Source organism: Magallana gigas, chromosome 5 (assembly GCF_963853765.1).
Source record: "Magallana gigas chromosome 5, xbMagGiga1.1, whole genome shotgun sequence".
In the NCBI taxonomy this organism is placed as follows: Eukaryota; Metazoa; Mollusca; class Bivalvia; order Ostreida; family Ostreidae; genus Magallana; species Magallana gigas.
This window is the reverse complement of record NC_088857.1, coordinates 25,265,782-25,279,186: the sequence shown is the minus strand read 5'-3', so window position 1 is coordinate 25,279,186 and position 13,405 is coordinate 25,265,782. Positions and strand designations below refer to the sequence as shown.

General features: G+C 34.0%; 1 protein-coding gene across 3 annotated transcripts in view; it reads right to left on the bottom strand.

The window, feature by feature from the left end:
- LOC105330144 (MFS-type transporter SLC18B1) overlaps nucleotides 1–13,405 on the bottom strand; it is a 54,168-nt gene that overhangs the window by 6,587 nt on the left and 34,176 nt on the right. For all 3 annotated transcript variants that reach the window (XM_066084445.1, XM_034470838.2, XM_066084444.1), the window contains 8 exons: nucleotides 12,837–12,905; nucleotides 11,886–11,976; nucleotides 10,933–11,072; nucleotides 10,616–10,714; nucleotides 7,552–7,652; nucleotides 6,453–6,548; nucleotides 3,701–3,775; nucleotides 2,987–3,080 (listed from right to left, as the gene is read on the bottom strand). In XM_066084445.1, the coding sequence (XP_065940517.1) occupies nucleotides 2,987–3,080; nucleotides 3,701–3,775; nucleotides 6,453–6,548; nucleotides 7,552–7,652; nucleotides 10,616–10,714; nucleotides 10,933–11,072; nucleotides 11,886–11,976; nucleotides 12,837–12,905 (765 nt within the window). The remainder of the gene's footprint in view (nucleotides 1–2,986; nucleotides 3,081–3,700; nucleotides 3,776–6,452; nucleotides 6,549–7,551; nucleotides 7,653–10,615; nucleotides 10,715–10,932; nucleotides 11,073–11,885; nucleotides 11,977–12,836; nucleotides 12,906–13,405) is intronic.

The window sequence follows — 13,405 nt, the reverse complement described above, 5'->3', positions numbered from 1 at the left end:
TGGATTTTAGGGGACTAAACTCTTAAATCTTTAACATGCAATATGTGAAAAAGCAAAACACTTTGTAAAGCATTTTAAAGGATATTGACAATCGTATACATTATCTGAAAGGGAGTGTTTGAGGGGGAATTCTGAAATTTCATTGATATTTTAATCGTATCGTTTAAAAATTGAACGGAAGACCTACTCGTTACTCGTAACGAGATCATATCTAGTTGTTGTCTATATAATTTCAAATTTATAACACTATAATAGTCTAGTCCTAATATCTAAAACGAGCTCTAGAAATATGTTTTAACGGCAAATAATTATTATTTGGTCCAGCATGGTTTTTTTTTTTATCATAATTAAAGTATGCTGAGTCTGAAAAAATATGCTGGCCTTCATGAAAATGGCGTTAAGTAGCTCAAAATGGCGATTCAAAATGACAGACAGCCAATCTTCAAATTTTTCTCTTAAAGTCTCTTCAATGGGAAAAAATAATGACAAACACTAGTGAATTGATCCAAAATAGTATTTCATCATATCCAATGTGTGCTGAGTCTTACAAATTATGCTGGGTTTCCACAAATTTGGTTAATTAGGTCAAAGTGGCGATTTAAAATGGCGGAAAACAAAATTTTGTTAATTTGTCTTATATTTCTGAAATGGACGTGAGACAAACAATGAATATTCAGTCCAGCTTAGTTTTTAATCATAACTTAGGTGTGGATAGTCAGGAATAATATGCCATTTTCAAAAAAATGTTGTTAATTATCTGTAAAAAAAAAATGGTGATTCATAACGGTGGACATCCAGATTTTATATTTTTTCCCTTTAGTTTTTAAATGGTGAAAAAGCGAGAAACAGACAATTATAATTTTTTAAATAAATTTTCAAATCATAAATAAGACGTGGTAAGTCTGAGGAATCATGCTGGTTTCCACTAAAGCGATGCTTTTTATGTCAAAATGACGGACAGCTAGATTTCATTTTTTTTTTTTTTTAAAGTTTCTTAAAATGGATAAAAGCACGAGACCAACAAGTTTAATTTGGTCCAGCAAAGTTTATCAATATAACTAAGACATGCTGAGTCTTAAGAAATATGCTAGCTATGATGGAAATTCCGTAAAATAGATACATGTAAAAATGGCGATTTAAAATGGCTCACAGCCAGATTTCATCACTTTCTATATAAGTTTTTAACAAGAAACAAAGCATTAAAACAATTATCGTCTGGTCCAACAAAAAGTTTTAATTCACAATTAGGGTATACTGAGTTTGACGATATATGCTTCCTTTTACAAAAATGGTGTTATTAGGGTCAAAATGGTGTTTTCCGTTTTGTTTTATTAAGGCGTATACTGGTATTTTATTTAAACATTCTGTGTTCATGTTTTCAATATCCGTCTTGTTCCTAAACCTTTCTGGGTTTTTTTTAATTATACTTCATGTACCGATTTCTTCGACTTGCAAGTTCGTGAAATACAACAAATGCTTACAAAGCAAAGTTTGAGAGAGAAGAAATATTTCTGCACTATAAAACTGGTGTTTTTAGGCTTTAAAGACATCGATGTCATAAGCTTATATGATAACAGAGATACAATCAGGAACTTAGGAACAGTGTACGACATGAAGAACTATTCTAGTATAGTTCTGTCTCTTCCTTTAATACCTTTCCAGCAAATAAATCCAATAAATCATCATATACATATATTTACATTCCAAATATTTTTTGCATGTAAAGTGTGTGAAAAGATACTGCAGTTATAAGACTGTAACACACACAGGGTACTCAAAGGATAGAATGACTAGTTTTATTATGACGTCACAAACGTTGAACGCTGTAAAATGCAACGTCACAAGCGAAAATCAAAGTTCACGCTTGTGGCTGTTACAGTGGCTCTTCCATTAATTTGAACTTACCCTTAGGATAAAACAGAAATTTTGACGTAAAAATCACATTTGCAGACAAGGAAAGAAGTTTGAAACAATGTAAATATAAGCATTAAATCATTATTTTTTGAAAGATATAGTCTCATAACTGCAGCGGTGTGTGCATACAAATTTTCATAACGCGCTAGCGCTAGTTATTCAATTTGTATGCACACACCGCTGCAGTTATAAGACTATATCTTTCAAAAAATAATGATTCAACGCTTACCTGTAAGTACACTGGAAAAGCTTGTGATTCAAAATGAGCCGAGATCAACATATCGTCCAGCTTTATAGTAATAAGTATGCGCAATATGTTTTAGGCAACCCAAAGAATTTTACTCTTTTTAACATTACTAGGGACAATTTATATATTGTATAAGGAATCAAGCTTTCTGTGGACATAAGCAATATTTGTTTGAAGTAAGTACTTCCAATGTTTCTCCATAAGAAAGATATGGACCTGAGATGAATTTTGCACTTTTTCTGCCGGTGACCTTGCCCAAATGACCGTGGTTCAAGGTCATGACACACCCTTAGGTCATAAGCAATCTATGTGTGAAGTAAGAACTTCCAATGTTTCTCTATAAGAAAGATATGGACCAAATACAAATTTTGCACATTTTCTGCCAGTGATCTTGACCTTGCCCAAATGTCCTTGGTTCAAGGTCATGACACACCCTTAGGTCATAAGCAATATTTGTTTGAAGTAAGAACTTCCAATGTTTCTCCAAAAGAAAGATAAGGACCGGACACAAATTTTGCACAGACAGATGAACAGATGGACGGACGAACAGACAGACGGACGGACAAGGTGATTTCTATATACCCTCCAAACTTCGTTTGCGGGGGGTATGAAAAGTGTATGCCTTGGAAATTTTACAAACAGATTTATGATATCCTCTGGGTTATTTTTCTTAATTTTTTTTATGAATCCATTGTACAAATTAACATTAATTTTGTAATATTCCTAATATATAGCAAAATTTGGTGCATTTTGATATTTTGAGATGACCCTCTGGAATTATTTACTAGATCTTGACCTTAAAGTTACAAGTTTTAGCAAACCTACCATGATTAAACAACAAATAGCAGTAATTGTGCAGCACCATTGAAAGCCCACTACATCCAGCAAAGTGCCACCTAGGGAAGGTCCGATGAAATCTCTGTGTAAAGAAATTCAGGGAGTCAAATCTCAGAATGACCTTGATATTAGATAGATACATCAATATATTTTTTTTTTCCTCCTCTTTGGCGCTCGTTGTCAGCGGGCAAATTTAAGTCTGAGCGCATTCCATTATCTAAAAATATCTCTTTTTAAAAACAATGGTGTCTGGAAGAATTTAAGATGGGGTGAAACTGCAAGTGAAGAAGGGCGAAATTAACACAGGACAAAAATAACCCTGTATAAAGTCATTTAGCAATATATGCAGCACTTTAACTAATTGTAAAATTTGTCTTCATTTTATGTTCATCACAATTGCCTTTAAAGTCATTTAGAGAATCTAAAACTGCAAATATTAATTTAGATTATCTTTTATCTTATGTTGCTTTGTCCAAGAAAATTTAAAAAAAAAAAAAGAAGGATAAAATCATTCACAAGAGTAATGTTAGCCCAAAATAATCATGCATGTATACAAAAATAAAAAAAAATAATGAAAAAGTGAATGCGCATACAGAAATCAAATTTTTTTCAGAATAACAAAAAGAGACTTAATATGTATAAAAAGCATAAATGATCAAAGATCTATTTTATTTTGCTTTCCAGCAAAACTGCAGTTCTTACCCAAACGCATACATAGACCCCCATAAGCCTGCCACTAAACTGTATGTATTAACATCCTCCTCAAACCCCAGCTCTCTGTAATAATAAACAGAAAACATCACAATACATGCACTACACAACTTAATCATTAAACTATTACAGATACACTTGTGCCATATACAAATACAATTGAAACATGTAATTAGCAAGTATGAGGAATTTAAACCTCTGGGTTATTACATGTACCGGTGTCATATAATATTTTGATACCGCGAAATATTGAACCCGGGTTCAATATATTATGCGATATTATGAACCCGGGTTCAAAATATCGCTGCGATATATTGAACCCCCCCATAAAATATTGAACCCCGGGTTCAAAATATTATGGCCGCGATATTTTGAAACCCTCTCGAATTTTCATTGCTCTTGGAGAAGGGGTTCAAAATATTATGGCCGCGATATATTGAACCCCCTACCTATTTCCAATTCCCATTGGAGAGGGGGTTCAAAATATTATGGCTGCGATATATTGAACCCCCCTCCTTTTTTTATTGCTACTGGAGAGGGGGTTCAAAATATTATGGCTGCGATATATTGAACCCCCTACCTATTTCCAATTCCCATTGGAGAGGGGGTTCAAAATATTATGGCTGCGATATATTGAACCCTCTACTGTTTCTAATTTCCTTTGGAGAGGGGGTTCAAAATATTATGACCCTTATATCTCAGCTCATTTGATTCAAGACATTATATCCCTGTATTGATATCATACCAATTACTGGAAGATTATTCACTTGATCCCCGTTTTGTGTTACATAACAAAATGCTCTGGTTTACATTTTTAGGATTTCTTAAATATATATATCCATTTACTATTATCTTATCCAAATTTAAAAAAGATAACCTTTTCTGAAATTTAAGAAACTGTGGCAATTTTACTTGCACTGTATGTAAAACATGTATGTAAAACCTTCAATAGTCTATGATAAAGAAAGATGACTCTTGCCGATTGAAGCAATTTCTGTTGCAAACCTATACAACAAAGTGCTTTTCTGAACTAAAACGCAGTGCTTCATTATGTTTTCTAATATGAATTGAAAATGTATATAACTATACATTATTTTCATATACATTTTGGATTTTTAATTTTATGCTGCGATGGTAAAATTTTGTTTTTTCTAATCACTATATCTAGTTTTCTTCATATCATGATTAGACATTTTATCAATTTTTGAAAAATCTGGCAGCGCTTCATCACGTAAAATTTGTTTCATGTGAATCGATTGATATTGACTTTGATGAAAATCAATATGAAATATTTTAAAAAATTTATGGCAAAATTAATAGCAGAGGGATATTACACCTTAAAGGAACCGTATTTTTTTCATAATTTATACTAAGCAATGTGGTCCATCCAATTTCAACAAAAATGAATGTACACTACCAGAGAATGCGTTCTTACATGTCTCAACAATTCAAAATATCGTGGCCATAATATTTTGAACCCCCTTTCTAATGGGAATTGGAAAAAGGTAGGAGGTTCAATATATAGCAGCCATAATATTTTGAACCCCCTCTCCAATGGGAATTAGAAATAGGTAGGGGGATCAATATATCGCAGCCATAATATTTTGAACCCCCTTTCCAATGGGAATTGGAAAAAGGTAGGAGGTTCAAAATATCGCAGCCATAATATTTTGAACCCCCTCTCCAATAGCAATGAAAAATAGATGGGGGTTCAAAATATCATGGCTATAATATTTTGAACCTCCTCTCCAATGGGAATTGGAAAAAGGTAGGGGGTTCTATATATCGCGGCCATAATATTTTGAACCCCCTCTCCAATAGCAATGAAAAAAAGAGGGGGTTCAAAATATCGCGGCCATAACATTTTGAACCCCCTCTCCAATGGGAATTGGAAAAAGGTAGGGGGTTCAATATATCGCGGCCATAATATTTTGAACCCCCTCTCCAATACCAATAAAAAAAGGAGGGGGGTTTCAATATATAGCAGCCATAATATTTTGAACCCCCTCTCCAATGGGAATTGAAAAAATAGAGGGGGGTTCAAAATATCATGGCCATAATATTTTGAACCCCCTCTCCAATACCAATGAAAAATAGAGGGGGTTCAAAATATCGCGGCCATAATATTTTGAACCCCCTCTCCAATGGGAATTGAAAAAATAGAGGGGGGTTCAAAATATCATGGCCATAATATTTTGAACCCCCTCTCCAATAGCAATGAAAAATAGAGGGGGGTTCAAAATATCGCGGCCATAATATTTTGAACCCCCTCTCCAATGGGAATTGGAAAAAGGTAGGGGGTTCAATATATCGCAGCCATAATATTTTGAACCCCCTCTCCAATACCAATGAAAAATAAAGGGGGGTTCAAAATATCGCGGCCATAATATTTTGAACCCCCTATCCAATGGGAATTGGAAAAAGGTAGGGGGTTCAATATATCGCGGCCATAATATTTTGAACCCCCTCTCCAATACCAATGAAAAATAGAGGGGGGTTCAAAATATCGCGGCCATAAAATATTGAACCTGGGTTCAATATTTTATGGGGGGGTTCAATACATCGCAGCGATATTTTGAACCCGGGTTCAATATATCGCGGGGTTCAAAATATTATATGACACCGGTATATCAACAAGATTGCATACTGAAAACAAATTGACAGATGTACTAGTATTTTGACAATTATCTCTGAATGAATATATCTACCAGTACATGTATACCCCTGTACATCAAGTACTTACTCTGAGAATTCAATGTAGATGTCAAAAGTTGGAATTAATGCCAGACTTGCTGATATCCCCAGTATTATTAAAGCTACAATATTCAACCATAGCTCACTGAAAATATAAGAAAAGACAACAGATTATACTGTTTTTCTACATTTACTTTAATTAAAAATTAACATTAATTTTGTTTGTTTTTCGAAAGGGAAAGACCTTCCCCATAATGTAAATTCTTACACTGCCAAACAAATTTCTATAGAGATGGAAAATTTTCTTCAGGGATATTTAAGGACAGTTGACCTTGATTTCAAAAATAGAGATTTTTATGAAAAATCGAGTAAATGTTCACTCTTCAACTGAAGCTATACACGACCCATGATATGATAAACAAGAGATGTTTGTGAAACACTCATGCCCCCCTCCTTTGGAAACATCCACTAAGAAAATGAACAGAAACTGCAAATAATTGGATATTTTCTAAGTCAAAGGGGCGTAACTCTGTCGAAAATTGCTCGAACATACCCAAAATCGAACTTGACCTAGATATTATTATTATAATAAATGTGTATACCAAATTTCATTTCAATACCTACAACCTCTGCGAAGAAAATGAACGGAAACTATTGGTAGACCGATTGACCGACATAACAGAAAACGGACAGCAGCAAAGCAATATGCCCTCCCTTCTTCGAAGGGGGGCATAATTATCTTTATTGCACTTATTCCAAGCCAGGAGATCAGGAGTAAAACTCAATAACTCGAACTTCAGGACACCTGGTGTAAACATCAAGAGTTCAAGAGTTTGAAAGGTTGAAATTTTTTAAAATTCCAGAAATTTTTGTTCTGATCATTTTGGTTCAATAATAATAGTAGCCGGAAGTTTACATTCACAACATACAGAACCAATCACTTCGAAAGATCAAGAACTTCGGGAGATCAGAGTTTGAGATGAGCTATCAGATGTAATGAAAATGAAGGGTTTATATACCCGTGTGCTGGTGCCTATATATTTTTACCGTATGTGTTCAGTTGAAGTTTTTTAAAAAGTCTCATTTGAAAGTTTCTGTCCTATTTTTTCCCTAAACCATGTTCAAACTTGTATGCATTGATAACTCACTTGTAATCCTCATCAAAACCAAGAAGTGAGGATGGGCCAAGAAGTAGCATGCCAACAGCTGAGAACAGGAAGCCAGGAATCATCAACAGCCTGTTGTCTGGCTACAACACAGGGTATACAGCATATCAAAGCACGACCAATACAGGGACCAAAACAGTGTATAAAGCACATCAATCTTCATCTGCACCAAACCCATACCAATAACAGTATAGTTAGGCTAGCATATTTAACGTTTGTTATCAATTACTGACACTTGGGTCATAGGTTCAAATCCCACTGTCCAACATGGATCAACAATTAAAATGAAGATCTGGAAATGTGATCTGCATGTGAAGATTCTTACTGATAAAATATAGTCAGTCAATGGTGATCTCTCAATATCATTGTCTTTTTTTTAATTTATTTAAAACATGACTATTACAGGAGTATTGGTAAAATGGGTAGGCAAACCCGGGCCCGCAAAAAAAAAAAGGGGCAGATCAAGATTTTTCAATTTTCTTCGTTATTAATCCACCAATCTCATTAAAATTTTCAGGATATGTTACGGACTGGTATATTTGTATTCGCTGTTAATTTTGCTGCACAACAATTTATTGACAATTTTTTATTTCCAAGGTGGTAAAATGGGTAGGCAAACCGGCCGGGTCGACATTTTACAGATTTGTGGACTTATTTAAGTAGAAACTTAACAATTCATTTTTAATTCCGTTGAAACATATGAATTACTTTTTAAAAATAAAGATTCTTTAGTGATAATTGATATTTCTGTGATTAATAACGTGTTTTAAGAAACACCGGGTCATTAAAACCGGATCCGATCACCCGGGACAAACTTGATAATTCCTTAATAATTGCGTGTCTAAGTTATCCCACGTGGATTTTCATTTTCTGTCTTATGCAATGGTATCATCAGAAATGTACAGGTGTAGCGCCTCTCACACCTACGGATATGTAAATATAATTTCCCAATTGTTTTTATTTCTATCCTTACATTAGTGAACATTATGGGGGGGGGGGGGGGTTTCTATGGGCAACTAAGGTCGACGCCGTATAAACCACAAAAAGAACAGTACTTGCTTAAAAAAAAATATCATTTAAAAAAATACACAAAAAAACCCTCAGCATGCTTAGTCATTTGTATTATCACTCTTTTGAATAATTAGTTCTAAATAAAATTTCAAAAACTATGATATATAAAAATAGTGCTTTAAATACATTCATTTATCAATTTTGAAAAGAAAAAAATTAATGTGTAACACCTAAAAATGATTACTTATCACTTTTCTGAAATTCATTAATTAATTAAGGCTTTAATGAGGATATCTCCTTGCAGTTAAAGCTGGGTAATGTCACAATATTTGTGATAGCTAATTACATCCTCACATCAGAATTTTTGAGTTTGTCCTGGGTGATTGGATCCAGTTTTAATGACCCAGTTTTTCTCAAAACCTGTTATAAATCGCTGAATGATTACTTTCCGTTCAATTAATGTCAATTTCTAACTAGTATTTCATACGTTTTAACGGAATTAATGAAATACTAAGTCTCTTTTTAATCAAATCCACAAACCCAAAAAATGTCGACCCGGGTTTGCCTACCCATTTTACAAACTTGGAAATCAACAATCGTCAAAAAATTCCACAATATGCATTGTTGTGTAGAAATATTAGAAGCGAATACAAATAAACCCATCTGTAACATATCCTGAAAATTTCAATGACATTGGTTAATTATTTTCAACATAAATTAAAAAATTTCAATCTGCCCCGGCTTTTATTTTGCCCCAGCCTGGGTTTGCCTACCCATTTTACCAAGACTCCTATTACAGCAAAGAAAAGGAAATACAGTTCACAGTTAGTGTAAACTAGAAGATCAAAGAAAGAAAAAATTCGAGCAAGCCTTATTTATAGTGACAATTAAAATTTTAGTGAAATTGAAACATGTTAATTGCATGCGTATTAAATCTTGCTACTTATACAGTCGCACCTGCTGTTACGGCCACCTTTAATCAGCGGCCACTCGCCATGAGCGGCCAGTTTCAATCCCGCCCGTTTAGTTTTTCACTATATTTTAACTGATTTAAGCGGCCACCTGTCTAACGCGGACAGCGGCCACTGTTTTTAGGTCCCGTGGTTTCAACATGCCTGTTTTCAACGGCCATTTTGTCTGTTTTGTCACATGACTTTTAACTCTGACATGTGACCCCGTATCGAAAGTAGCCAAACTTCGAAAGCTGATAATGAGTTAATGACAAATAATTGAGTGGGTAATTTGAAGACTGCTGAGATTTAATGAGATAATTGATTATCATAACACCTGTTTAGTGTTGTTTATATATCTACACGTACTTATATACTTCATTACAAAGTTATTAAATGGCCAGTCTTGCGCTAAACAGCATGTACAGCCGGTAATACGCACCTTTTTTCTATAAAATTTCTTTGATAGAATAAAAGGGTGTTTATTATATATCCCAATGGAATTTTGATACTTTTTAAAGAGGTAAAACATTGGCTATCGTAGTTCAGCATAAACCCTGTGTACGGAAACGCTACATCTTTGTTTACCGCATTTAATCAGTTGAAAATTATTATTTGGGCGTATTTAGTAGAAAATGTTTTGCTCTTAATCCTTTGATAGATACATGGAATTAAAACGGTCATTTAAAATTAATTTAAACTTTTTATTCATCAATCCGAGCTGTGCATGCACCATCTCCGTGTACGCCGCCATTACATATGCTATTAATAAATCTGTGCAATAGAGCCAAAATGAAAATACTCTGTGTTTTTTTTTTTTATTAATTTGAAACCTGGAATAAGAGGCCACCTGTCTTTAGCGGCCAGTTTGTCATTGTCCCACAGGTGGCCGCTTAAAACAGGTGCAACTGTATATCAAATAAAACCTGAACACAGTTGTAACAATCTGTAAGCCTAAAAGTAATCTCTACTAAAGGAAAATAGAGTTTTTGTTTTTAATTAGTTTCTGACCAATGAACACCAACCAAAGTCTTTTAAGAAAGTGAGCATCTCATGTATAAGTTAAAGAAAAATAAAATGCTTACACATCTGTCAGCAACCCAGCCCCAGATAGGTGAGGATATGGCATAAAATGCAGACATGACTAAGAACAGAACTCCAATTAACTCTGGACCAAGGTCAAACTGTAAATAAAAATAAATAAAAGGCATGTACTTGCAATGTTTTAAATTGAAGTCAACATAAAGGTTGGCACTCTCTATGTATGCCAAGTTTCAAGTATACAAGGTTAACTATCATCATCGGAAACCCACAGCCAGTCTCGCACACCTTACTGACCATAACTGTATGCTTAACTGCACAGCCGAGGGTTCGATGAAGGTTGACAATAGGAGCCACTTACTTCACGTAAATGAGGCTCCAGGGTTGGGTCCAATATGGACCAGATTAAGGAGGCCACAATGATCCCAAGGGAGGCAATGATAATGGAAGGAGACTTTAGCAGAACAAAACTGCTAGTTTTAGACTCAGATGGCTGGAAATCTACAATCAAACAAAATGTCAAAGCTTTGTAGATTAAGTTTTTTAATATGATTTAAATGGTTAAAGAAAGATATAAATTTGCTAAACATTTATTTGTTATCAAAACATGCCTGATTAATACAGGTGCTTCTGAATATGTAAATTATCATGCACTTATTTAGTAAAAAGGCAAATTAATCCCACAAGAATGGCTGACATATGTTTTTTTTTTTTTTATATCTGCATGGCTTTCTTAATCATTATTAAATAAAGAATACAAATAGAGAAACGGTTTTCTCCTTTTCACAATTGAGAGACATACTCAATATGAATGTATAATTGTTCATACTGGAAGCTAATTTGTCTAAATGGAGAATCAAGGCTGTGTTTTACAAAAGAACTTATGAAATCAATGAATGCTTATCAATCACCAACTAATTAATGTTTCAATTTAAAGGTTGTAAAAAAAATACATCCATAGAAATTAAAATAGTTGTAAATAAATGGTTTTATATGAATTTTGCTCATAAAAGAGCATTCCATGAGACTAAAAATATGTGCAACTTTGTCATAAGTTTTAGCTTTTGTAAAGCATAGCCCATATCCTAATTAGTCATTCAAGCAAACAGCTACAGTCCCATATGCCCTCTCCAACTCCATCCCTTTTTACCTCTTTGTTGACAACAAATCAAATTTTTTGAGTGACTAACTTTCATCTTGAGGTAAAATGATATTGTTGCTAACCACTTTTTCAGTACTTTCAGTACTTTGATTTCCTCTAGGTTTGACAACAAACCAAACCATATGACCTGTAGTGTTCATACAGTAACTTACTTTCATCTTGAGGTAGAACAATATAGTTAACAGGCACACACAGCAGAATAAGAATGCCAATCACTAGGAAAGGAGTGAAAAATCCACCCAGCTGGAAATAAATTTATAGTATACAATTATTTAATGCTTGAGCAGTCAATAGACCAGAATATTTTTCCCGAGGTGCAGGGAACAGCTCAGTATGATTTATTGCCCGAGGCCAATGGCCGAGGGCAATAGATCATACTGAGCTGTTCCCTGCACCTCGGGAAAAATATTCTGGTCTATTGACTGCTCAAGCATTAAATAATTGTTTTATTACCTAATTCCTTTTTTAGTTTTCGGGGTTTACAATTTGCATATTGCAGATAGTTTTCGTGCCATTATGCAATATACTCAGATTTTTTTATTCATCTTTTACATGCACAAAACATGTTGCATGCATTACAACATCTCAATTTAATATTAGTTAACACAAAGAAGGGGGAGTCTTCAACCCATTAGATTTTAAGTAGTCTTTTACCTTATATAAAGCTTTAGATTATATGATACTCCATTTTTGATAACATTGAATTTGGTTTCACTAAGTATTAAAAACAGCGTCTATATAAAGGAATATACATTCCCTGAGAACTATCGAAAGGATGTTACATTAACATACCCGCGTTCTGAAATATGTTGCCGGTCCAATAGATCGCAGTCTATTGACCGGCGGTCCAATAGATCGCAGTCTATTGACCGGCGGTCTAATAGATCACAGTCTATTGACCGGCAGTTCAAAATAGACGCAAATATTTCATTTGTAATAAAACAACAAAATCCCTTTGATTAGGTAATAATACCTTCTATTTGTCTTAGGAAAGTCACAATCTTAATTTAGCAATAAAATTACATGTATAGAATATCATTGTGCATTGCTTAAAGATTATTCAAACAAAAATGTTAGTGAGTTCATTTGTATAAATTACTTACCCCATAGAGGACTCCACCAATGGCTGGGCCTGACATAAAACCCACCCCAACAAACACCTCACCAATGCCCTAAAAAATCAACAAAACAATAGATCATGTGCAGGCCATTTAAATAACCAACCAGCAAAATGACATACCTGCTTTCACTTATATTGCACAATGCCAGTGTTAGTTAACAATGCCTATGACAAATAGAATTTTCAAAAAAATTTATGAATTGGAACAGAGATATGTGTGGCATGTACACTGAATCAAGAGGCCAATGGGCCTTAATTGTCAGCGAGTACCATAACTCATACACAAAATTGTCGAGGAGTCTCATAAATGAATTTAATTGAGTTTCATTATGGAGTAGAAGATTACAATATGTATTAACATCCACCTCCCTGCCTGAAATATTTCAAAAAGGACTCTTAACCCTATAATTTTGCACAAGACTTAGAGCTCGTAACAGAGTGTATGACATACTACAGGACAAGTGCACAGATTCCAATTAAATTGATTATCCCACGTGTATCATCTGTCAAAATAGGTTTTATGTTTATATGTTTACATACATAAACCAAAAC